This window comes from Oryzias melastigma, linkage group LG16 (assembly GCF_002922805.2).
Source record: "Oryzias melastigma strain HK-1 linkage group LG16, ASM292280v2, whole genome shotgun sequence".
Lineage (NCBI taxonomy): Eukaryota > Metazoa > Chordata > Actinopteri > Beloniformes > Adrianichthyidae > Oryzias > Oryzias melastigma.
In genome coordinates this window covers 28,013,051-28,039,537 of record NC_050527.1, presented here as the reverse complement: position 1 = coordinate 28,039,537, position 26,487 = coordinate 28,013,051, and the positions used below count along the sequence as shown (strand labels likewise).

Below are 26,487 nucleotides of genomic sequence, written 5' to 3'. Positions count from 1 at the left end.
TCTCTACCATTGCGTATCATATGCACGCAAAAACCGTGTTTGGCGTATATTATACACGGTATTTCAGAGTGCAAAGTCGTGGAATATGAATGTATTTTACTGAGAGTGTGTTGCAGCAATTCTCCCGAGCCGCCGTTATTGAAGCTGCTTACATCCGCGGTCTCGTGGTCGAGGCGTGGAAAGAGGCAGAGACTCACAATAAACTCACTCCTGATTGGTGACAGTACTTCCTGTAGATTCCATGACTCAGCTATGACTCAGACCAATCGCTGAAGATTGTTTGCAAATGGCGGTATCCGTTTCAGGAAGTGACGGTGAAAGCGGCGGCCTACTTTCGCGAGGAGAGGAGGTAATGCATTTCCAATGGGGGACCTCATGGCTCCAGAAGTCCAGTATTTTTACAGTCTATGGGCGTGCTCAATGAGCCTCTGCTTGTGCGCATGCATCACTCGTGCTCGAGGGAGAAACTCGTGCACGCAGAAGTAGACAATCTCTCGCGAAAAAAATCTTTAAAAAAAAATAGGATTATTAAAAGGAAGTTAATCAGAAAGCAGCAGAGGAAGAATGATTATTCTGAAGTAGGGGGGTTTGCTCAGTCCAGTTCTTATATAGAGTCAATGGGAGGGACAGAGCGGGGGAGGTGCAACAATGACAAATTATATCAACAAATAAGTAAAAAAATGTGACAGTCTGATAAAAGAACTGAAATCTGGAAAAATTTCACTGTTACTGATAATAAGAAGACAGAATTTAGAATCTGCAAGAAAAAATGATTCAAACAGAACCGACTCCAGAACCAACCTGTGCAGAACCCTGATGAGAACTTTCTCCAGATCAGAACAGATCAGATCATCACTGACAGAAGAAAGCGGATCAGATTCACAAAGATGAGAGATTTGCTAAATACCAACCCTTACTATGATTACATACTTTTTAATGTGTTTCTTTGTTTGACACATTATAATACGTATTTTGGGTTGTGGTTGCAGCGTTTTGTGTTGTTTCACTTTAAAAGTTGTAATGTAAATAACAGTTTTTGCTTTTATAATTTATTTGTACATTTTATCTGGAAGAAAAAATAATCACAGATGTGTCCCATGTGACATCACAATATGAGAACCCGCTGGTTGTGGTGGGTTGGAAGGGGCTGGTGCTCAGAGCAGGTTTTCAGAGGATCACTCAGAATGGATCAAAATACCACTTTGGGTTGTTTTATGAGGAATGAACATTATAAACTCTTCAAAGCTCATAAAGTTGATTTGGCGTGGTATTAGGTAGGCTCTTTAAATAAATAAAAACTTTAACTGTTGGAAAATCTTCATAAATTCAGAAGCATTAGTTCAATTGTACAAAGTGATTGTTGATTCATTAAATGAAAAGTATTTTTTATTATACTAAAAAGGGTTTTAAATGTGGATCCTGAATGTCCAGCCTGCAAAGCTCTGCAATCTGATTGGATACCTCCATCACTAGACTGGGTTTGGCCTCCATTTTATTGGTTAAAAAAGTTTTTTTTAGTTTTGTTTATGCTTTTATGAATGCTTTGTTTTTTTTAAATAGAACTGTATTTTTTTCTTTGTCGTTCTAGAAAATGTTGTAATGATAAATGAGGGCAGAGTTGGCGTCGGTTCAGAGGCAGATCGAGGACTGCGGTAACCACTAACCAGCCTGAGTCACATGACCCCAGCAGGAAGGAAACACGCCGTTTGGTCTTTTCAAAACAAAAGCTTGATCTCTTTACCTGGTTTCACAGGACACCTCAGTGCAGGTTTATGGATTCAAAGTCAACAGCTTAGTTAGCTCCACCCACCTGCCAATCACAGAAACACCCCCTCAATAATGAGCTGTGCAGCAGAATCCAGTTTAAACCAGCACTGGCCCCGCCCCCATCCATGAAGACAATAGAGCAATAAACATCAAAGTAATGGTTCTGGTTGACCTTCTCACTCAGGAGTCAACAGGAACTAGCTCTTTAGCCTCTAGTGGTCATCTGAGGAACTGCAGCCTTCGCTCCTGAGGTGGAGTGGTCTGCCCTCTTCTGGATCCATAACCTGCTCCTGTTGTTTGTTCTGCAGCCAGCTGTTCAGGATGTGGACCGGGATACCGCAGCCCGCTGGACGCCATGAAGGGTGAGACTGTGTTCCAGGACTGCCCACTCTCAGACGCAGAAGCCCTAAGACCTGGATCTGGTTTGGCTGATAGAAGCGCAGAAGATGCTGTGTTTAGGAGAGGCTGTCTGTTGGTGTGACTGTGTGTCTCAATCTCAAACCTGCTCCATCGGTATAAGTTGTTATTCTGATTGGCCCTCTGGGGCCTGTCACCTGTGTCACCGGTGCAGGTGTCTGTCACCTGTGTCACCGGTGCAGGTGTCTGTCACCTGTGTCACCGGTGCAGGTGAGCCCTGTAGGTAAAGTTGTACTAATGTGTGTGACGACTCAAGGTCCTCGGGAGGAGATCGTCTACCTGCCCTGCATCTACCGCAGCACTGGCATCCAGAAGCCTGACTACCTGGCCACCGTAGACGTCGATCCAAAATCCCCCACCTACTGTCAGGTAGACCTGATGCCCGAGCTGGATCTGGTCCTGCAGGACCTCCTTCTTTCATCCTGATGGACACGAGTCTGTCCAGTCCGCTCGGCGTCTCTCAGACGCCTCCTCTTCTTCCTTCTTCTCGGTTGCTCTCAGGTTTCTCTCCTTTTGAAGACATTGTCAGTTGGCGCTGGTCTTCCGGTAGACCCGTATGACCGTTCCCCGGTTCTCGTTCTCACAGGTGATCCACCGGCTGCCGATGCCAAACCTGCGTGATGAGCTGCATCACTCCGGCTGGAACGCCTGCAGCAGCTGCTTTGGAGATGCTACCAAGACGAGGAACCGCCTGATCCTGCCGTCGCTGATCTCCTCCAGGATCTATGTGATTGACGTTGGCACCGATCCCAGAGCCCCCAAAATCCACAAGGTCTGTTACTGCACTCACCTGATCCCCCTGTGAACCACAGATGTTCTGCACACAGCTGTTCTGAGGGTTCTGTTAGATTGTTTGGATGTCATTCTGAGTATAAAGAGCAGAATCTTGAAGTCCGGTTCAGGACTTCCTTCAGTTTTTGTTACAACATCAAGAACCAGCTCAGTGGCCTTGTGGTAGGAAGGTTGTGGGTTCAAATCCCGGCCGAGTCATACCAAGGACTCTAAAAATGGACCCAGTGCCTCCCTGCTGGACACTCAGCACTAAGGAGTTGGACTGGGGGGTTAAACCACCAAATGGTTCCCGAGCGCGGCTGTGTCTGCAGCTCACCCCTCCCCCAGGGGAGGGGTCAAATGCGGAGAACAAATTTCACACACCGAGGTGTGTGACAAATAGTGGGACTTTAACACAAACACTGAAGAACTGAACGGAAAATGCTGGAGGAACGACCTTCACATGACTCATGAGGTTTCAGGAGATCTTTGCTGCGATCTGTTGTTCCTCAGATGGTGGAACCCGTCGATGTGCTCTGGAAATGCAACCTGGCTAATCCTCACACCAGCCACTGTCTGGGCAGCGGGCAGATCATGATCAGCTGCATGGGAGACCCGTCAGGTGATGGCAAAGGTGAGCAGACCACAGACCTTTGCTGCAGCCCCTACTGGACAGGTTGGGTAACTGCTGCTGTTACAGGCGGGTTCCTTCTGCTGGACGGTGAGACCTTCGAGGTGATCGGTAACTGGGAGCATCCAGGGGAAGCGGCCCCGTTCGGCTATGACTTCTGGTACCAGCCCCGTCACAACGTGATGATCAGCACCGAGTGGGGGGCGCCCAAAGCCCTGGTGGACGGGTTCAATCCTGCTCACGTCAAAGACGGTGAGAAAGTGCGTCTTCTCCGAGGTGTCCTTCATGTCCTTCAAAGAGAACAGGAATCCCATGATGCACTTTGGCATGAAAGTTCTCAGGTGTAATCCTCTACGGTTGCTCAAGGACCTTTAATGTTTGATCTTGAGGCTCATCTGAGAACCAAATGTTGACAGTCCATGTGTCCTCTTCCTGGTCCTCCGTGTTTGTCTTCCAGGTCTCTATGGATCCTCCCTCCATGTTTGGGACTGGACGACTCACAGGAAGCTCCAGACCCTGGCTCTAGGAGAAGATGGCGCCATTCCTCTGGAAGTCAGGTTCCTCCATGATCCAAGTGCCACTGAGGGCTACGTGGGCTGTGCGCTCCGGGGAAACGTCTTCCGGTTCTACAAAACCCCGGTCAGTACCGGACCAATGATGTCTTCTGGTTCTGATGGTCAAAGACGATCACACTGTTGTGGAACGACAGTGATGAATGTGTTGACCGCTAATGCTAGCTTTGTGAGCGTTATGCTAACCATAGCTCAATTTGTGTGTTTTATAGGCGGGCGACTGGGCAGCAGAGAAGGTCATCAGCGTTCCCAGTAAGAAGGTGGAGGGGTGGATGCTGCCGGAAATGCCAAGTTAGTTCCCTCCTATATCCTGAGAGCTCCGCCCCCTGCTGCTCAGGGAACCATGTCCTGCATGTTTCCGTGTTTCCTGCGTAAGCACGCCGGACTCGGCTCAACATTGGACTCTGTAGATGGTGGATGGCGTTCATCAGGCGGGGGGCTGGTTGATGCAGGACCATGTTCCCTTAGGACGGGGGCGGGGGGGCTGCCTTAGCCCACCAGCAGAATGGATACCCATCTCTGACCCTTGTCTGTCTTTCAGGTCTCATTACAGATATACTGCTTTCTTTGGACGACCGTTTTCTTTACTTCAGTAACTGGCTCCATGGCGACATCAGACAGTATGACATCACAGACCGCAGGAACCCCAAACTGGTTGGCCAGGTGTGGCAGTACTAAACCTTTTGTGTGCTACTGTTGACCCCGTAGGGTCTGTAGTTCTACCAGACCTGGATAAGCTAGCGCTATTGCCAAGAGTCCATCCAATGTCTCCCACTTGTTCGGGGGTCAGGTTGAGGTCAGGTAGGGTTCAGGTAGGAGTCCAAGTTCCCCAGACCTCCTTCCAGGCCACCTCGTCCTTCTTCTAGAAGGAGACTCTCAGGCCAAGGAGGGACACGCCCACAACGCCTTACTAAGAGATCCTCCCAAAAGCACTTTTTACTGGCTGAAAGACCCAGAGGAGCTGGTTTTCCTTCCACCTTCAAACCAGTCCAGAAAGAACAGAACCTTGTGGTTCCAGGAAGCCTGAAGGACCACATCTTCAAAAACAGCTTTCCTGTACCTGTCCAGCACCTACAGAGTCCTACAGAGCAACCCAGAACTCCAGCTTGAGCTCCACCGGGAAGATTCCTGCAACAGCAGGAAGGTTGTCTTGGTCCTGAGGTTATGGTGTTGTTTTCTTTCATGAGACCGTTTGAAGTTACTTCTCAACTAAAACCACAGATCAAAATAAGCTCACATTTCAGTTCTAAGTAAATCAAACAGGTTGTTTATAAGCCCCGCCTCCTCATCGTTAGAAAATGAAGCAGTTAAGACACCAGACTGATCCATTTTTGTTATCAAATCAGAGTTTGGGGCATGAAAGGCAAAGGGAAATGCTACCTCCTGTAACCTGCCTCTGGTGGTCATTTGAGGAACTGCAACATTTCTTGACTTCAGATCTGGGAAGAAAAAGTTGTGGCTTTTTTCAACCATCAAATGTTTGTTTTTGAAGTCTGTGGTTCCTGAAGAAGAGCTTCTGAAGTGGAAGACCGAAGAAACAGACCGTTTCAGAGTCAAGGAAGCCTGTCACTCATCCAGGGGGCAGGGCTTAAAGATGAGTCTGAGCAACTGGACTTCAAATCATCTTAATTAAAACGTTTTACTGGGAGAAAAAGCAGCCAGAGATCCAAGGAACAACAGGAGCACTCAGACATGTAGTGGTTCATCCAAAAGAGATCAAATACATGACGTCGTTCTGAAACTGACGGCAGCCATGAGGACACGCCGGTGTCTGAGGAACGGCGTGGACGTTTGTCCAAAGGGACATGATGTGAGGAGGAGACAGGAAGACTCTATCTAAAAGAGGAAGCAGAACAACTAAAGTCAGCAATCCCAGAACCCCACGACAACCCAACCACTGCATGGATCTGGACTATGCAGACAGAACCAGAACAGGTTCCAGCTTTGGGTCAAGGGAAACACTGGGCGGAAACTGAACTGAGATGGGGGGTACTCGCTGTCACGCACTTCAGATACTCGGCAACAAGGACCATGACTGGACAGGGATGAGTGGTACCTCTCCTGGACCTGACAGTTTCTCTGTTGGGCCGAGCTAATCAGAACCAATCACTCTGAAGAAACTTGTCAGGGTCAACTGCAGTTTGTTTGTCCGTGGCCAATAAACGGAGTCTGCTGCTGGGTCAGAACCTGCCTGATGCTGCTGCAGTTCCAGATCCGTCTGGCTGGGTTCTCTGCAGGGTTCTTCCCAGCAGACCTTCATTCTGCCGGGGGTGGATTGGCGTCCCTCTGATGACTGTTCTACCTGTTCCTGAGGTTTCACACATTCTCAGTCCAGTGTAGCTGAGCAAGGCACTGCCCATGTCCTCCTGATGATCGATGGACTCCCTGAGCCACACATGACCGCCCCTGATCCAGGAAATCCACCAAAACCAGCAGCAGGTGAACTCTGGTTGGGCAGGTAGACTGAACTGAGGCTGCGTTCATTCTGTTCCAGGTGTTCTTGGGTGGAAGTCTTATCAGAGATGGACCCGTCAAAGTCCTGGAGGACCCGGAAAACCAGGAGCAGCCCCCTCCCTGCTTTATAAAGGTGCCATGTACCGACTACCCTATTCCCCTTCACAACTCTCTCAGCTGTCTGCCACATCTGTATGTCTCTTACCTGTCGGTTTTCCTTTCATCTGTTTCTCTAATACATCTGTCTAGTCATTAATGCGTCATTAGTGATGTCATGTCATAGAAATGATCTGGTTCATTTAGCTATAACTGTCACCTGTCATTACACCTGTCCTCTCACCTGTCCTCTCACCTGTCATCTCACCTGTCATCTGACCTGTCATCTCACCAGTCCTCTCACCTGTCCTCTCACCTGTGTTTTACACCTGTCCTCTCACCTGTCCTCTCACCAGTCCTCTCACCAGTCCTCTCACCAGTCCTCTCACCTGTCCTCTCACCTGTCCTCTCACCAGTCCTCTCACCGGTCCTCTCACCTGTCCTCTCACCGGTCCTCTCACCTGTCCTCTCACCTGTCATTACACCTGTCCTCTCACCTGTCCTCTCACCTGTCATCTCACCTGTCCTCTCACCTGTCCTCTCACCTGTCCTCTCACCTGTCATCTCACCTGTCTTTTACACCTGTCATCTCACCTGTCATCTCACCTGTGTGCCTCTCAGGGGAAGCGGGTTCCCGGCGGTCCTCAGATGCTGCAGCTCAGTCTGGACGGGCGCAGACTCTACGTGACCACATCTCTGTTCAGCGGCTGGGACAAACAGTTCTACCCGGAGATGATCCGGTACTGAACTGGACTCTGCATGTTGTTGTCGTGCTGCTGTGTGTTGTTGTGTTATATTGTGTTGTTGTCGGCAGAGAGGGATCAGTGATGATGCAGATCGATGTGGACTCGATGAACGGCGGCCTCTCGCTGAATCAAGACTTCCTGGTGGATTTTGGGAAGGAGCCGGACGGCCCGGCTCTGGCCCACGAGCTGCGCTACCCGGGGGGGGACTGCACCTCGGACATCTGGCTGTGAAGACTCCGCTCCTCACCGACACGCTCCTCCTGTGTTGGCTCGCCGTCCTCCTGTCGCTACATGAACTTTGATCAGCGCTCTGAATGAACTCATCGTCCAGAATGACTAAAATGAACAAATAAACAAAGACAAAAGGATTTTCTTCCTCCAGTCATTTAGATTCTGATCGTTTTCTCAGTGAAGCTAAATTTTGGTAAAGATGATCGTCCAGAAGCTGATTTCTTCTGACTTGAAGCTGCAAAGAACAAATGTTAAAGTTTAGATGGTAAAAAACTTCAGTAATGACTGTTTGATTTTCATTTACATGGGGGGAATTTTCAGCATCTTGCTTGTTTTCCACGTCCTGCTGAACACCAGAATCGGATCCCAGGTTCTGACTGACTGAACACATTTGGTCAGGTGGGTTTAGCAGGGATATGTGGAGAACCATCAGAGTGGAGGAGCCTGAGGTCAGAATCTAAAAAGGGACGTCTGACTTGAACGAGCCTGTGCTGGAAGCAGAACCACCAGACCTTCACCTGGAAGTCCTTCCTTTACGTGACCTCATCCCCTACACCGGGGGTCGGCAACCCTTGCGACTCAGTGGTGCTTTTTCAAAAATATTTTGATAATTATTTAAAATGTTGGAAGGAAATATATTATAGCGATTTAGCCGGGAGCAGAGCCACAGATGACTGGCAGATTTAATCCAGACATCATTTGTGTCCCATACGCTGTACGATCCCTCGTGATTGAAGTAAGAAGCATACACGCAGGCCATAAAGACCTGATGGTGTCAGCATTTTGACTACCATTTTTTTTAACAGTTCCGAACCACAGAACAGCAGACACTGTGAGGACCCTCACTCATACACACACCACTCTCACTCATGGTGCCGGTAAAACACTCAAGTCCCATAATGCAACACAAGAACAGACACTAACTCCACCCACTAACAAGGAACTATTTCTAAATTAACAGTCAGGCTGCCACAATATTTTTGTTTTAATACGATTTCTGTAGGAGGACAAACATGACACAAACATCCTTTACGTTTTCCAGTTGTTGTGAGATGAGTGTAGATGCTTCCACGCCGTCTGAGTCAGCGCACAGCAGAATTCCTGCCCGTGCGTCTGGAGCGCACGTGAGCGCACGTTGCTACGCGGGTTTTGAAGTCGGGTCACGAGCTCCACGTACAAATCGGCACGCATTGAGCGCGCTGAATCTTCAATCCGGTTCAAGATTTCCACGCACAGTCGCAGCAGCTCAGAGCTGTAACTGTGCGTGGAAATCTTGAACCGGATTGAAGATTCAGCGCGGGAGCTGCTTGTGGGCGGAGTCTGCTTCAAAGCACAGAAGTACCAAACGTGATCACGAAGGAGAAATGAATCATTACGGTTTGTGTCCGCTCAGGTTAATATGACACCAAGATGAGATGAGCGCTAATGAACAGTAGAAGAAGAATAGAAGAAGAATCTCCCCCCCGCCACTGCGTGCGTGACCGCGCTGCTCCGGTGTGGATACCACCTGCTGAGCGCGGCGATGTGCAGGTCTCATACACCGGCCGCGTGCGGTGCGTGGCGGGGAGGAGATTCTCCTTCTATTGTATTTTTACTGTTCATTAGCGCTCATCTGCATCTACAACAGGGAGAACCGAAAGTAAAAGTGTTGAAAATCCCCCAAATCTTTCTGAAGACTTTTGTTTTCACAACTCTGTCCTTTTAAATGTCTGACTATAAGACTCACGCGCGCTCCAGACTTGGAGGGCAGGAATTTAGGTGTGCACGCGCTTATATTGACTCTTCATTGAAAGTGTTGATTGACGCGGCCAGTGTGGAAGCACCTTAAAGGTGCACGTTACATTGTTGTTTTTTTTTTCAAATCCTCTAAATAAAAATGACATCAAAAATCGTATTTCTTTATTGCATTTCTTTAATTTCATCAAAGCAATGAAACAAACTGTAATTCATTCATATTGTAGTGATGGTCTCAGACACGCGCTGGGCATGCTGTCGGTCTGGCAGCGCAAGGAATTGTGGGTTACCCATTCTTTTGCCTGTCTGACTGGAATTGGATTTAAGTTTGGGTTTTCGTCAAGGTGTTTTGTTGTCTGACTGTTGAACATTTGTTGAACATTTATGATTTTGTCCTGTTATGTTTGAATTCTTCCTGCACCTGGAGTGAGAATGAGGGAGAGACTGATCAGGACCCCCTCTCATTGTGTCATTGAGGGATGTCAAAATAAAAGCTGAAAATGTTCATTATGAGGCTATTCAGCTTTTGTCAGATAGTTAGTCGCTGCAATATCTCACCAACTTGTCATGAGGCCAAAAATGTAGCTTATGTGACACGAGGACACGCAGCAGGAGAAATAATCGTTTATTCGACACATTCTCCATGTCTTACTACCAGTGTACGACTTTAATAAGCTGTTTCCATTTATGCGGCTCCAGACACATTTGGTTTTTATTGTATTGGTCCAAAGTGGCTCTTTCAACACTTTGTGTTGCCGACCCCTGCCCTACACATTATGATGAACAAACGCCTTATTTGTGTGTTTGGACAGTAAATGCTGTTTCATGTTGTTTCGGTCCATCCATGATTTATTTTTATAGAAACTCAGATGGTGCAACGGCATGCAACGTGTGAATGTTCACCAATAAAAAGTTCAAATATTTGTAACCAATAAATTTGTATTTGGTAAATAAAAACAAGTTTACTTCGTAAATGAAACCGTGAGGATGGTCTCATCCACGTGTGACCGCCGCGCCGCCAGGGGGCGATGCCACGCCGGAAACAGTCGCAGAAGAAGAAGGAGGCGCGCGCGCGCGCCCCCAGCGGCCGTGAGAAGAAGTTAGGATCAAAGTGCAGCCGACGGAGCAGCGGATCAAGCTGAGACCAGGTGAGCTCCACCTGTGCCCCCCCCCCCAAGCCCAGCTGGGGCGCACGTGCGAGAAGTTTGCGAGAGTTCGTGGGAGTTCAGCGAAAAAAAGCGCGGGTCAAAGTCCGGAGCGGTTAGCTAGTTTGATGCTAACTAGCAGAAAGCTAACAGCAGATTAGCTGTCCGATAATGGGCTCAGCCGCAGCTTAGCTTGAGTGATGGGTAACGCCGCCGGCGGTCAGCAGACCTCCCGCTCTAAACCACAACAAACATGGCGCGCATCCCTAAACCCGCGAGCGCCCGGGGAGGGGGTTAGCGACCTGATAACGTCACAGACCAACAACGTTAACTGTTTTCTTTCTGGATTGCTGAGAAAGTTTGTCATGGTGTGCACGTACGAGCACGCCTGCCCCCTTCCCGCTCGCGGTGTGTCGCTTGCAACCGGACAGGTGAGCTCATCTCTGACTTGTGTTTCAGTGGAGGAGGGCGGAGCTTCCAGGTGACAGTATGGAAGAGTCACAGGTGGACCCCCTTGACCAGAACAGCCCCCCCAGATCCTGCAGCTCCTCCCCGTCCCTCTCTCTCCCCTCCACCCCGTCCTCGTGCGGACACCCCCGGCCGGTGACCCCCCCCTTGGGTGTCATAAGCGAGGGCGTGGCAGAGCTGCGGCTGGTGATTGACGCGGAGGTGGCGCAGCGAGCGTGTCAGGAGGTCCTGGAGAAGGTGAAGCTGCAGCAGGTGGAGGTCCCGCCCTCGCCAAAGGGGCCGGACAAAGCCCCTCCCCCCGCGGTCAAAGCCCCAGAGATCCGGGAGGGAGAGGACGCGAGCCAGGGCTCGGTGAAGAGCGCGCGGCGGCGGCAGAGACACAACCCCTCCAAGCAGTCGTGGCTGCTGCGCCTGTTCGAGTCCAAGCTCTTCGACGTTTCCATGGCGATCTCGTACCTGCACAACTCCAAGGAGCCCGGCGTGCAGGCCTACATCGGGAACCGCCTCTTCAGCTTCGCCCACGAGGAGGTGGACTTCTACCTGCCCCAGCTGCTCAACATGTACATCCACATGGACGAGGACGTGGGCGACGCCATCAAGCCTTATCTGGTGGGTGTGGCCTCAGCTGTGAAACGGCCCTAGCATTGACAGAGCCGCTGACGCTGCGTTTCCTGTTGTGTGCGTGCTGCAGGTGCACCGCTGCCGGCAGAGCATCTCCTTCAGCCTGCGCTGTGCCTGGCTGCTGGGGGCGTACTCCTCCGACATGCACATCTCCACGCAGCGCCACTCCAGGGGCACCAAGCTCCGGAAGCTCATCCTGTCCGACGAACTGAAACCTGCGGCGCCACGAGTACGCAGGGAGGCGCTGACCTTGACGCCGTTCTGCCCCGCGCCCGCCGGAGCTCTGCCGGGCGAGCACGGTCTGTCTCCGTCCAAACGGACACATCAGCGCTCCAAGTCCGACGCCACGGTCAGCATCAGCCTGAGCAGCAACCTGAAGAGAACCGCCAGCAACCCCAAGGTGGAGAGCAGCCCAGACGAGGTAAGAGCGCTGCGGCCTCAGCTAAGCTCCTCCCACTGGCTGCTCAGGGTTATCTGAGCTCCTGTGGGTCCGCTTGTCCATGACTGACAGATGGCTCTCTATTGGCTGAGCATTGCCGTGGCAACCAGAGGAAACCCTTTAGCCTGAGATCATTAGATCAGAGAGCCTAGAGGTCATGTGGTTCTGGATCACAGTTCTGGACCGGGTCAACTCATGAGGGGGGTCAGCTTACCTGGAGCTGCTGCAGCACCTGGTAGGCTCCTCAGGTTGACTCCACATTTTACAATGACAGACAGCAGGCTCCAGGTGGGGAGGTGATTCTCCTGCAGGGGGCGCAGGCGTCCTGAAGGCGCCACTTGGTTCAGAAACCTGCTCATCCAAGTTCCGGAGGATCCAGTTTCAGGAAGATTTTACTTTCTGACTCATAGAGATCAGGGGTTGATGTGTGGAGCTGCAGGCAGGAGATTCCAGCTACAGAATCATCTAGATCAGTGTTCCTCATTCCAGGTCCTCCAGAGCCGCCACCCTGCCTGTTTTCCAGCTCTTTGTGTACTGCTTGCTGCTGATTACCTGGACCAGGTGTGTTCATTCAATCAGAGTGTGGAGACATCTGACTGAACTAATCAGCAGCTAGCAGGACTTGGAGATCTGGAAAACATGCAGGATGGCGGGTCTCGAGGACCTGGAATGAGGAACACTGATCTGGAGGATCAGCTGCAAGATCATCTAGAGGATCAGCTGCAAGATCAGCTGCAGGATCATCTAGAGGATCAGCTGCAGGATCAGCTGCAGGATCATCTGGACGATCAGCTGGACGATCATCTGGAGGATCAGCCTCAAGATCATCTAGAGAATCACCTGCAAGATCAGCTGCAGGATCAGCTGCAGGATCATCTAGAGGATCAGCTGCAGGATCAGCTGGACGATCATCTGGAGGATCAGCCTCAAGATCATCTAGAGTATCAGGTGCAAGATCAGCTGCAAGATCAGCTGCAGGATCATCTAGAGGATCAGCTGCAGGATCAGCTGGACGATCATCTAGAGGATCAGCTGCAGGATCAGCTGCAGGATCAGCTGGACGATCATCTAGAGGATCAGCTGCAGGATCAGCTGCAGGATCATCTGGAGGATCAGCTGCAAGATCATCTAGAGCAGGGGTGTCAAACTCAAGTCCTCGAGGGCCGACGTACTACTGGTTTTCCAGAAATCCTGCCTCATCTGCTGCTGATTACCTGGATCAGGTGTGTTTAGCCAATAAGGAGCTTCAAAGGCAGGTTGGTTGGAAAACATGTAGGACACCGGCCCTCGAGGCCTGGATTTGAATACCCCTGATCTAGAGGATCAGCTGCAGGATCATCTAGAGGATCAGCTGCAGGATCACCAAAGGATCAGCTGGAGGATCAGCTGCACGATCAGCTGCAGGATCAGCTGCAGGATCATCTAGAGGATCAGCTGCAGGATCAGCTGGAGGATCAGCTGCAGGCCCACATTGGGTCCAGCTGCAGGACCGGTAGGTCCGGTGTAGGTACCACATGTGCTCGGCCTGCAAGATCGGCTCGGGGGCTTGCGACTAGTGATGACATCACACGACAGTAATGCCACTCAAACGACTTAGTGTGGAGATCTGCTCGAGTTTATTTTATTATTATCATTATAGTTTTTGCATTGACAGCTCCTTCACTACCAGCGGCTCTTCTCAGTGTTTATGTCACTGAGCAGAGAGTGAGCGCTGTGTATTCTAGCAGGACTTCCTCCGGTCCATACGACCAAAATAGATAGAGCGCCGTCCAGCGGCTGCTGCTCGCCACTGAGAGAACTTCCCCATTGTGGGAGTAATTAAGGATTTTGATTGGTTGGAAAAGAAGTTCAATTACCTCTTTCTTTTTTTTAACATGCGACCAACGACAAACTAAATAAAATCAAACTTTATCTGTATAGCACTTTTAAAAAAATGACCTTCACTCAAAGTGCTTTACATATAAATAATAACATTTTAAAAACAAAAGATAATGCTACTAGCATGCTACTCGCTAGCACAAAGCAGAAACTTCACGCTTCCCAGCCTGATTTCTCTTGATTAAAATACGATCGCTATCCGGTGAAGATTCCCCTCAATCGGATCATTTTTTGCAGTTGATTGCAAATATTGCGCCGCCTTTTGTGATTCTTTCCATACTGGATTGGACCTGCTCAGTTCTTTACTCGGGAAGACTCCGTGCATTGTTATGGCGCATGTGTGTCATTCCCTATGTCACGTGATGCTGGTCTAATGGTCCAGACCAATCGCAGTCTTACACGTCATCAAGTCGCAAGCCCCGAGTCCATCGTGCAGGCCGAGCACATGTGGTACCTGAAGCGGCAGCAGGTCCACCACCAGGACCGGCTGCAGGTCCACCACCAGGACCAGCTGCAGGTCCACCACCAGGACCGGCTGCAGGTCCACCTGCAGGACCGGCAGCAGGTCCACGCTGGGTCCGGTGTACCGATCCGTTCTGTGATTCTGCGGTCACGTTCCGTTTTCTTCCCCCTGCATCAGGACTGCAGCTCCAGCTCCGACAGCCTGGAGTTTGATTTTGGTCCAGTGAGTTCTGTATTTTTCTGTCTTGGTGCATTGTGGGAAATCCAGTCTGTTGGGCTCTGGTTCTGGTTCAAGGTGGGTCCTCAAAACAGGAATTCTCACTGATTATGGTAGTGGGTTCTGGCGGGTCCAGTTGGTTGCTGAGGTGTGGTTCTGGGTATGTTCTGAGCCGTCTGTGGTCTCACACCTCCAGTTATGGTCCGGTTCTGTTCGTTCTGTCCTAACTCTGCTGGATCGGGTCAAATCAGTTTTGGGTTCTTCCTTGTGTTGATGCCCCCCTGCAGTCACTCTGGTTCTGACCCAAGCCCGGCGCCTGTGTGTCCCTGCAGCCGGTCCGTCTGGCGCCGCAGCGGGAGTTCATCAAGTCTCTGATCGGGATCGGGAAGCGTCTGGCCACGCTGCCCACCAAGGAGCAGAAGACGCAGCGGCTGATCTCGGAGCTGTCGCTGCTCAACCACAAGCTGCCGGCGCGGGTGTGGCTGCCCACCGCCGCCTTCGACCACCACGTGGTGCGCGTGCCGCACACGCAGGCCGTGGTGCTCAACTCCAAGGACAAGGTGAGGAACGCGTCCTGATCAGCACTCAGCCGTGCGTCTGTAGCGTACGACGCCGTTCTTCAACGCGTCGATCCGATCAGAAACTCAGCGGGAAAGTTCTGAATCCAAATTCTTCTTCTATGGTTTCTCCCAAATGGATTCTCCAAACGGAGAGATGGAAAAATAGTGTCTTCTAATTTGGACGTTACTACCCTTCGATGGCATCATCAATAGTCGCTGGTCTGCGTTAGTGATAATGATATGTATCACTATACATATTGTGATAAATATAACCATATACATCACAATCTAAACCAAATAACTACATTTATCAAAGGGTCTGTGGCTCATGAGAGACGTGTGTCATCATCCACGGGTTCTTTAGATTTAGATATTTATTTCCTATCACACTTAAGACTTAATACATGCACTGAAGGCCCATGATGCAACTGTGTTTTCAGAAAAGTTAGAAAAGGCATAAATATATAAAACAAACTAAACTAAAAGAGAATGCAAAAGAGAACATAAATAAAACAGAACACTAAACTGACAGGTTCCATTTATAAACAAAACATGAATTCTATAAATAAATTCTATTGTCAAGTTTGACTGAACAAACAAAATTCATATTTTTAAACATCCTCTGAATAATCCTGGAATTAACATCAAATTCTCAGATTCTGAACTTTGATGTTTTTGTGGAGAATTCTCGTTTATTTCAGTGTCGGACTGAGCATGCTCAGTAGCTTCAGGTTGGTGGTGTTTCCAGTTCTAGAAGGACCATCTTTCTGCTCAGTGTTCAGTGAACGTTACTCTGACAGGTTCTGAATAACAGTAATACCTCCACACACGGCTTGTAATTTCACTTTTGAGTCACCGGCCAAAAATGTCCAAATTCAAACACTGTTTTACAGAGGAACACTTTATGAGTTTTACTTTTTGAACTTTTTCTGATTTTCTTTTTTTTTTTAATGAATGGCATAAAACTAATTTATAAATGTCATGAACACGTCTTTACTGTCATCTAACTGTAAACTCAAGTTCAAACATGATTTATTAGAGATTTCCTAATTCTGCCTCCAGCTGATCACATTTGACATTCAGTCATAACAGAAAAACGCCTGGAAACAGTTTAGATTCTCGGCCAGCGAGGCCAAGTGGGCCCCACGGGGTTCAGAAGAGGGCAGGGAATGTGGGCCCCAAAAAATACAGTTCAAACAATTATATTCATCCATCCATCTTCTTGTCCGCTTCTTCCCTTTCGGGGTCGCGGGGTGCCGGAGCCTATCCCGGCTACTGATGGGCGAAGGCGGGGTACACCCTGGACAGGTCTCCAGTCTGTCTCAGGGCCTCAATCACACACACATTCACTCTCACATTCACACCTAGGGGCAATTTAGAGTCACCAATGAACCTATGAAGCATGTTTTTGGACGGTGGGAGGAAGCCGGAGTCCCCGGTGAAAACCCACGCATGCACGGGGAGAACATGCAAACTCCTAAAACAATTATATTAAAAATAAAATACAATTACAGTAAAATACAATTAAAATGAACAATAGGACAATGACTAAAAGGTTCATCAAGAGTCACCAAAAGAAGAGCTCATAATCATGACTTAAGGTTACACAAATGTTTACTCGCCAAAGAGGAGGAAACGCTCACAACCTTCAGATCCTTCAAAATAAAAGTCTATTAGAATAATCTCATTTTTTAATGAAGAAAAAGTTCTGTCACAATAAAAATATCGTTATAATTTTATCACCAAGTCCTACAGCATCGGTTTCATAATGTTATAAAGTCATGCTAAAGTAAAAATTCATGACTTACATTTAAATTAGGTTTGGGAATCGAATAAAAAAAATTAACTAATTAATGGCATACTGGGAAAAAATTAATTGTGATCAATCGCTATTTTTTGTTTTGTTCCACTTATCTGGAGATAATAAAATGAATTTGAACATAACTGTACATTTAAAACATTGATTTTAATTAGTGGTGCCAATCAATTTAAAAAATGTTCAGATTAATCAAACGTTAGTGTTGTGATTAATCCCAACGTTTTACTAGTGTGGCCGTGGTGCAGTGGTAGGGCGGTCAACTTCTGAACGGAAGCGAGCGGGTTCGACTCCCGCCTTGCCCGCCCAAGTGTCGAAGTGTCCTTGGGCAAGACACTGAACCCCGAATGTCCTCTTGTGGGAGGTTGGCGCCAGTGTTCAGCAGCGGAGCCACCACCAGTGTGTGAATGTGAACGCTTTGGGCTCTCGAAGGAGGGTAGAAAGTGCTATACAAGTATACGCCATTTACTAGGTAAATTGTATGTGACAATATTCAGTTTTTGAACAAAAACAAGCCAGAAAAAAATGTTTCCTTCTCTTCCTTTCGGCTTTTCCCTTCAGGGGTCGCCACAGCGAATCAGTTTCCTCCATCTAAGCCTGTCTTCAGCATCCTCCACTCTAACACCAGCCACCTTCATGTCTTCATTCACTGCATCCATAAACCTCCTCTTTGGTCTTCCTCTAGACCTCTTTCCTGCAGCTCTAGACTCAGCATCCTTCTACCAATATATTCACTGTCTCTCCTCTGAACATGTCCAAACCATCTCAGTCTGGCCTCTCTGACTTTATCTCCAAAACCTCTAACATGTGCTGTCCCTCTGATGTATTCATTCCTGATCCTATCCATCCTGGTCACTCCCAAAGAGAACCTCAGCATCTTCGTCTCTGCTACCTCCAGCTCTGCTTCCTGTCTTTTCTTCAGTCCCACTGTTTCTAGTCCAAACAACATGGCTGGTCTCACCACAGTCTTGTACACCTTTCCTTTCATTTGTGCTGAAACTCTTCTGTCACACATCACACCTGACACTTTTCTCCACCCATTCCAACCTGCTTGCACTCTCCTCTTCACTTCTTTTCCACACTCTCCATTACTCTGTACTGTTGACCCTAAATACTTAAACTCCTCCACCTTCTTTATCTCTTCTCCCTGTAACCTCACTCTTCCACTCTGGTTCCTCTCATTCACACACATGTACTCTGTCTTACTGCGGCTAACCTTCATTCCTCTCCTTTCCAGGGCAAACCTCCACCTCTCTAACTCCACCTCCACCTGTTCCCTGCTCTCACTACAAATCACAATATCATCTGCAAACATCATAGTCCATGGTGATTCCTGTCTAACCTCATCCGTCAGTCTGTCCATCACCATTGCAAACAGGAAGGGGCTCAGAGCTGATCCCTGATGTAATCCCACCTCCACCTTGAACTCCTCTGTCACCCCTACAGCACACCTCACCACTGTCTTACAGCCCTCATACATGTCCTGCACTGCTCGGACATACTTCTCTGTCACTCCAGACTTCCTCATACAATACCATAGTTCCTCTCTGGGCACTCTGTCATAAGCTTTCTCCAGATCTACAAAGACACAGTGGAGCTCTCTCTGACCTTCTCTGTACTTCTCTATCAACATCCTCAAAGCAAATGTTGCATCTGTAGTGCTCTTTCTTGGCATGAAACCATACTGCTGCTCACAAATGTTCACTTCTGCTCTTAGTCTGGCTTCCACTACTCTTTCCCACACCTTCATTGTATGGCTCATCAGCTTTATTCCTCTGTAGTTACCACAACTCTGCACATCTCCCTTATTCTTAAAAATGGGCACCATCACACTTCTCCTCCATTCCTCAGGCATCTTCTCACCACCTAAGATCCTGTTGAACAACCCGGTCAAAAACTCCACTGCCATCTCTCCTAGACACTTCCATACCTCCACAGGTATATCATCAGGACCAAGAGCCTTTCCACTCTTCATCCTCTTCAAAGCCCCTCTCACTTCACCTTTACTAATCTTTCTTACTTCCTGCTCCACAACCGTCACCTCTTCTACTCTTTGTTCTCTCTCATTCTCTTCATTCATCAACTCTTCAAAGTATTCTTTCCATCTTTCCATTACACCACTGACACCTGTCACCACATTACCATTCCTATCCTTGATCACCCTAACCTGCTGCATGTCCTTCCCATCTCGATCTCTCTGCCTTGCTAGTCTGTACAGGTCAGTCTCTCCCTCCTTACTACCCAACCTAGCGTACAAGTCATCATAAGCTCTTTGTTTGGCCTTTGACACCTCTACTTTCACCTTACGCTGCATCTCCCTGTACTCCTGTCTACTCTCCTCAGTCCTCTCAGTGTCCCACTTCTTCTTAGCTAGTCTCTTACTCCGTATACACTCCTGCACCTCCTCATTCCACCACCAAGTCTCCTTATCAACTCTCTTTCCTGATGACACACCAAGTACACTCCTACCTGTCTCCCTGATCACATTAGCTGTAGTTATCCAGTCATCTGGGAGTACCTCCTGACCACCCAGAGCCTGTTTCAACTGTTTCTTAAAAGTCATGCAACAATCTTCTTTTTTCAGCTTCCACCAGTTTGTCCTCTTCTCTGCCTTTGCCCTCTCTTTCTTCATCTTCTTCACCACCAGAGTCATTCTACACACCACCATCCTGTGCTGTCTGGAAACACTCTCACCAACCACTACTTTACAGTCACTGATCTCCTTCAGATTACACCGTCTACACAAGATGTAGTCTATCTGTGTGCTTCTACCTCCACTCTTATAGGTCACTCTATGTTCCTGTCTCTTCTCAAAGAATGTATTCACTATCGCCATTTCCATCTTTTTTGCAAAATCAACCACCATCTGTCCTTCTACATTCCTCTCCTGGATACCAAACCTGCCCATCACCTCCTCATCACCTCGGTTTCCTGCACCAACATGACCATTGAAATCTGCACCAATGACAACTCTCTCATTTCCAGGGATGCTCATCATCACTTCATCAAGGTCCAACCAGAACTTCTCCTTCTCTTCCAGCTCACATCCTACCTGTGGGGCATACCCACTAACAACATTGAACATGACACCCTCCATTTCTATCTTCAGACTCATCACTCTATCTGACACTCTTTTTACCTCCACAACACTCCTAACAAACTCCTCCTTTAGGATAACTCCTACTCCATTTCTCTTCCCATCTCCACCATGATAGAACAACTTGAACCCTGCTCCTAAACTTCTAGCCTTGCTACCTTTCCACCTGGTCTCCTGGACACACAGTATGTCTACCTTTCTCCTCTGCATCATGTCCACTAACTCTCTACCCTTTCCTGTCATAGTTCCAACATTCAAAGTCCCAACTCTCAGTCCAACACTAGTGACTTTCCTCTTCTCTCTCTCCCTACGAACCCGCCTTCCTCCTCTCCTTCTTCCACCAACAGTAGTCCAATTTCCACCGGCACCCTGTCGGTGAACAGCACCGATGGCGGTCGTTGTTAACCCGGGCCTCGACCGATCCGGTATGGATTTCGTAGGTCTGATTCGCATATTTGATTTGGCAAGATTTTACGTCGGATGCCCTTCCTGACACAACCCTCTGTATTTATCCGGGCTTGGGACCGGCACAATGAGACCCTGGCTTGGGCTACATTAGTTCATTTTTATTGTCTGAAATGTTTAAATTTATCAAGTGTTACCCCAGAAATGTAATTTGTGTACAGAACACATCAACAATCAGATAAGCAGAACTCTAGAGACTTTTCTGTCTGCAGTATTACTGCAAGATAGTCGAGCCTCAGCGACGCGTTGTTACCATGACAACACACTGGACCACGGATCAAATAGACCGCTGTAATTTAAAGCAAAAAAATAACAAGAAAAAAGTACTAAAAGCCAGTTGAATATTCATTTGTTGTGTAGGTGACCATAGTGTAAGTGGGAGAAGACTTGAAGTTTTTGAATTCACCCTGTGGAAACCTGAACCGCCGACACAAAGAGAAGAACTGCTGCTCTGGGAGGCGTCATTCATTTGCCTTAATAAATATTAACGCGTTGATTCTTTTCAATTACTGACAAGCCTTAACGCGTTTACATTCATTTTAATATAAACTTGTATGCATCAGAGCACACCCACCTGAAGCTGCAGAGCGTGACTCGGCTCGCCCTGGCGGCAGAGTGATACGCAGTGAAGCGTCTCCATGGTAACCCCTAAAAAGCAATGACTTCCAAAGACCCGACTATCCGAGTGGTAGGGGAAGAATCAGATTCAGCCTAACAGAACCCTCCAGATGGACGCTCGGTCATCCGTTCATCCAGAGAGTAATCCGTTTGGAGTCTCAGGTTGCTGGAGCCTATCCCAGCTGCTGGTGGTTGGAGGCGGAGCTCCTCTGGACAGTTCTGCAGTCTGCTGCTGGGATGGTCATGTGACCTGTGCTCCTCCCCCAGGCTCCCTACCTGATCTACGTGGAGGTTCTGGAGTGTGAGAACTTTGAGACGTCGAGCGTTCCCGCCCGGATCCCAGAGAACCGGATCCGGAGCACGCGCTCGGTTGAGAACCTGCCGGACTGCGGCATGACCGCCGAGCAGCGCGCCGGCAGCTTCTCCATCGTCCCCAACTATGACAACGACGACGAAGCCTGGTCGGTGGATGACATCGGAGAGCTGCAGGTGGAGGTGAGACCCCGCCCACATGCTGCCCCCACAGAAGGTTCTAGACCAGAGTGGGGGGGGGTTCTGTGGAGCAGCAGAGAGGATGGATGCTGCAGAGAACCATCCAGGAGGCGAGGATCTCTGCAGGAATCCAGACCAGAGTCTGCAGAATCACAACCTGACAGGTCTGATCTGTCCCGGCATGGGGGGTTCTGCTTCCTCTGACATCCCCCCCCCCCTCTTCCAGCTCCCAGAAGGCCACACCAACAGCTGTGACAACATCAGCCAGTTCTCTGTGGACAGCATCACCAGCCTGGAGAGCAAAGAGCCCATCTTCATCGCTGCAGGAGACATCAGGTCAGAACCTCTTCCTCTCTTCTGGTCCAGGACCGGCGGTTTTGGGTCTGCTCAGATCTAGATCAGATATGAATCTGGATCTGAGCAGAACCGCAGGGAGAAAGATCCAGATCAGATATGGATCTGAGTCATTTGCCATCATTTGGTCTTCTCTCTCTCTTCTTCATGTCTGGTATTCCATCCTCATCATCATCAGTAGAAACAGAAGCGGGGGGAGGGGGGTCTCTGCGTGTTCTCTGTGAACAGGAGGTCTTTCTGACGGTTAAAGGCTCCGCCCACTGTTTCAGGCGCCGTCTGTCGGAGCAGCTGGCTCAGGCCCCCACCACCTTCAAACGAGATCCGGAGGACCCGTCGGCCGTGGCGCTGAAGGAACCGTGGGAGGAGAAGGTCCGGTAGGTCGTCCTCACAGCTGCAGCTCTGACTCTGCAGGAAGTCGGCTTTTCAAAATAAAATCTGTGAGCAGGAACTCTGGAGCTTTGTTACTGAATGTCTGTGTTTGTGCGCCCCCTGCAGGAGGATCAGGGAGGGCTCTCCTTACGGTCACCTCCCCACCTGGAGGCTGCTGTCTGTCATTGTGAAATGTGGAGACGACCTGAGGCAGGAACTGCTGGCCTACCAGGTGCTGCAGCAGCTCCAGGTAAGCTGACCCCCCCTCGTGGCGAGACCCGGTCCAGACTCCGGGACGGACCCTGACCGTGTCTGTCCTGCAGTCCATCTGGCAGCAGGAGCGGGTGCCGCTCTGGATCAAGCCCTACAAGATCCTGGTGCTGTCGGCAGACAGCGGCATGATCGAGCCGGTGATGAACGCCGTCTCGCTTCACCAGGTGAAGAAGCAGAGTCAGCTGTCTCTGCTGGACTACCTGCTGCAGGAGCACGGCGCCCCCACCACCGAGGCCTTCCTGACGGCCCAGAGGAACTTCGTCCAGAGCTGCGCCGGGTACAGCCTCATCTGCTACCTGCTGCAGGTCAAAGACAGGTGAGCGCCGCCCCGCCCTTACGCCGCCTATGAGCCACACCCTCCTCACCTGTACGCTGTCCGTCCGCAGACACAACGGGAACATTCTGCTGGACGCCGGCGGCCACATCATCCACATCGACTTCGGCTTCATCCTGTCCAGCTCGCCCAGAAACCTCGGCTTCGAGACGTCCGCCTTCAAGCTCACCTCCGAGTTTGTAGATGTGAGTTGGTCACACCTCCACCCACCAGGGGCGGAGCTTAGGAAAGAAACCATCGGATCCAAGAGGCGGGGCTTCTTAGTCCTCACCTCCATCAGCAGTCAGACATGGAAACCATGCGACTGTAACAGTCTGGATGATCTCTGACAGAAACCTGAAACAGGAAGCCGTTTCCAGCAGCCAATCACATTCAGCTGCGTTCCTGGTTACATCCCAGCCAATCATCAATTTTTTAATTTAACCTTTATGTTACCCGGAAATCCCATTGAGATTAGATCACTTTTTTTAAGGGAGACCTGGACCGGAAAGCATCAACACAAGAAAATAAAATACAGTTCAAACAATTATAATAGAAATAAAATCCAGTTAAAATGAACGGTATGACATGGATTAAAAGGTTCATCAGGAGTGGTACGGTCAGGTCATGAGTGACCTGCATATGTCCTTAAAAGGTCAGAATGTTTTTCTTTAAAGCAATTCAAGGGAGGGGATCATGCATGTGTGGCCGGTGATGTCGTGTCTCCCTGCAGGTGTGTCATGTAACGCTGTCTTCCCTCCACCTGGTCTGCAGGTGATGGGGGGTCCAGACGGCGACATGTTCATCTACTTTAAGATGCTGATGCTCCAGGGGCTGATTGCAGCGCGGAAGCACATGGACCGAGTCCTGCAGGTGGTGGAGATCATGCAGCAAGGTGAGTGTGAGGCCGGAGGGGTCAGACTCTAGGCTGAAGGGGGGTCTGGTTACCTGGTGTTTTTGGACAGTCAGAAGCTTAAATTCCTCCTCTGATGAAAATCCTGATTTTAGAGTTTTTAACATGTTTGTCATTTTTCTCCTGAAAGAGAACAAATGTAATCAGAAATCATTTAGAGTATTTCTCCTTTAAATCAACCAAACTGTCTTGGACAGACTCTGTCTGAATGAATGATCTTCTTTCCATCAACAGCTCTGCTGCACATGCACTAAACCCTCATCTGTTCCTAGTGTCTAGTTCAGGTTCTGGAGAAGAGAAGATGGTATCTTCACATTGACTGCAGTCAAATGAGCCGCCGTTCACATTTCTGTGGTCAAATCAGCATCACTGGATTTTTGGTGTGAGTTTCATCCAATACTTACGGTAGCAGGACTGAGAACGCTGGAAAATCTCCACCAGACTCCACGGAGCTTCTTGATGTGACCACGGAAATGTGAACGGCGGCTCATTTGACCGCAGTTGGAAAGGATTGTAAATCAATGAAAGAGCATTTTGATGTTAGCTTTGATTATTTTATCAAGAACTCTGAGAAACCAATGATTGAATGTATTGATCACAGTCAATAAACATTGGAGAATTAGCTAAAAGAGTCTTTGGTGAACTGGAAGGAGAAAGAATCAGGATTTGGGAGGAAGTTCTGTCCATGAAGATCTTCACTTCCTCGGATCAGAACCATACGGCTGGACATTACCCAGATTGATGGATGTTTTTATGAAGATTTACATTAACGAGACACAGAGCTATCATAATCAGACGGGGGGTCAGGGGCGGAGCTCCAAAAGCCACACCCCCTCAGAGTAGATTTAGGAAACCGAGGCTTCAGATCAACATGAAAAATATATTTTTAAAGGTGCATTCAAACCGATTGTGAATCGCGCGGCAGAGGTGGCCAGCTCTAATGTTCATCAATGGTCTAGGCGGACTCTGAGGCGAATTGAAGCCACGCGGCGCAGTTTGAGCCACAGGCGCGACGCGAAGGTCTACCAGCAGCCCAACCCTAGCCTGCTCTGGCCTCATCGAGACATTAAAAAAGGCAATATTGTTTTCTCCCTCGGATTAATATGAGACAGTCAGCCTTCAAGCTCACCCGCAGAGACACAGAAACACCATGGAAGCAGCTGTCATACAGACACAGCTCCTGTACCGGGAAAACCTTTGAATAATCTTTGAATAATAATCCTAAACCCAAACATGGAGACATGATTACTGATGTTCTCTTCACAGTAAATAATCCTTGTTCCTCAACATCATGTGTCTTCCATTCATTCTAAGTGTGATTCCCACAGACAGAGCTGGTAGCTCCTCCCACATGAAGCTGCGGAAACATGGCGTCAGAAACACAGTTTTTGACAGGCGGCGAGCAGCAAATTCGTTGTGTGGCGAAAGAGGGGCGGGGCATGCGAATCTGTCACACTGCGTTTGCTGTGTGATTTAGGTTAAAAACGTCATAGTTAAAACAATACTGGGAAGGTTTTTTAATTTAAATAATTGTCAGAGGGGTACTTGAAGGTTTGTTGTGTGGCCGGCCGGACTCGTTTCCGTCGGCCCGGCCGGACTCGGTTCCGTCGGCCCGGCCGGACTCGGTTCCGTCGGTCTGGACTCGTTTCCGTCGGCCCGGCCGGACTCGGTTCCGCCTGCAGCTGACGGTCCTCCCCCTCCCCCCAGGCTCCCAGCTGCCCTGCTTCCACGGCTCCAGCACCATGCGGGCCCTGAAGGAGCGGTTCCACATGAGTCTGACGGAGGAGCAGCTGCAGCTGCTGGTGGACCAGCTGGTGGACGGCTCCATGCGCTCCCTCACCACCAAACTCTACGACGGCTTCCAGTACCTGACCAACGGCATCATGTGACCTGCCGGTTTGACTCCTCCCCCTGCAGGCTCTCACACTCCTCCTCCTCCAGCCGATTCTTCTGTTTCCTCTCTCTGCTCCTCTTTCTTCTTCAGTAGACTTTTCCAGCAGGTCATGTATGAACTCTGCACCTGAGCGCAGCGACTGAAGGACCAAGGTGTGTTTGTGTGTTTTAACTCTGAGCCAAAGACGTGCAGCGGCGGGAAGGACTGGGACTCGAACCCTGAGGGGGATCCGGGTGTTCCTCCTCGGGCTCAGGTGTGGAGCGGCGCCGCTCTTTTCTTCTTCGTCTCTGGAGGCGGAGACTTTTGCACATCCGGCTCTCCGGCAGACGAGGAAACGCCAGCGTCTCCTGCACCTCGCCTGTGGAGCCGCGGACAGCCGCACTGATGAATCCTGCCAGCAGGAGGCGCTGCTGCTCTGTGTGAAGCTGGTGTAAGTGATGATGAGGCCCGACGAGGCCCGAGGATCTCCTGTGGGACCGGAAGCAGCGGCGCCTCCAGAACTTTTCTGTTTCCTCAGAATAAATCTGACAAACTGTGAAGGAAAAATCACTTCAATAAAACCCAACAGAAACAAAGGTTCTGGTCTTTCCTCTGTGGTTCTACTGCCCTCTGAGGTGGCACAGTTTCATTGTGACTCCATTACCCAGAGTTCCAGAGGACCAGAGGGAGGGGCC

The 26,487-nt window shown here is 49.4% G+C and overlaps 3 protein-coding genes across 5 annotated transcripts in view; all 3 read left to right on the top strand.

The window, feature by feature from the left end:
* Positions 1-7,971, top strand: part of selenbp1 (selenium binding protein 1) — an 11,325-nt gene extending 3,354 nt beyond the window's left edge. Inside the window, exons 2-12 of the mRNA XM_024258399.2 lie at positions 2,076-2,129; positions 2,441-2,553; positions 2,771-2,956; positions 3,469-3,589; positions 3,656-3,838; positions 4,044-4,225; positions 4,371-4,449; positions 4,700-4,821; positions 6,653-6,745; positions 7,330-7,448; positions 7,523-7,971. Coding sequence (XP_024114167.1) covers positions 2,076-2,129; positions 2,441-2,553; positions 2,771-2,956; positions 3,469-3,589; positions 3,656-3,838; positions 4,044-4,225; positions 4,371-4,449; positions 4,700-4,821; positions 6,653-6,745; positions 7,330-7,448; positions 7,523-7,685 — 1,415 coding nt within the window. The 3' untranslated portion in view covers positions 7,686-7,971. The remainder of the gene's footprint in view (positions 1-2,075; positions 2,130-2,440; positions 2,554-2,770; positions 2,957-3,468; positions 3,590-3,655; positions 3,839-4,043; positions 4,226-4,370; positions 4,450-4,699; positions 4,822-6,652; positions 6,746-7,329; positions 7,449-7,522) is intronic.
* sostdc1a (sclerostin domain containing 1a) overlaps positions 1-26,487 on the top strand; it is a 441,057-nt gene that overhangs the window by 393,740 nt on the left and 20,830 nt on the right. The gene's annotated exons all lie outside the window — the stretch shown is intronic.
* On the top strand, positions 10,427-26,388 carry pi4kb (phosphatidylinositol 4-kinase, catalytic, beta). 3 transcript variants are annotated; one of them, XM_024258382.2, is made up of 13 exons: positions 10,427-10,567; positions 11,024-11,641; positions 11,724-12,074; positions 14,611-14,655; positions 14,982-15,209; positions 21,473-21,700; positions 21,924-22,033; positions 22,321-22,425; positions 22,547-22,670; positions 22,858-23,009; positions 23,080-23,212; positions 23,781-23,901; positions 25,627-26,388. In XM_024258382.2, exons 2-13 carry the CDS (start codon positions 11,054-11,056, stop codon positions 25,806-25,808), a joined length of 2,367 nt encoding a protein of 788 aa, XP_024114150.1. In that variant the 5' UTR covers positions 10,427-10,567; positions 11,024-11,053; the 3' UTR covers positions 25,809-26,388. The 3 variants fall into 3 exon arrangements, with proteins under 3 accessions (XP_024114150.1, XP_024114148.1, XP_024114149.1); XM_024258380.2 differs by having other exon boundaries at positions 22,744-23,009; XM_024258381.2 differs by lacking the exon at positions 14,611-14,655 and having other exon boundaries at positions 22,744-23,009.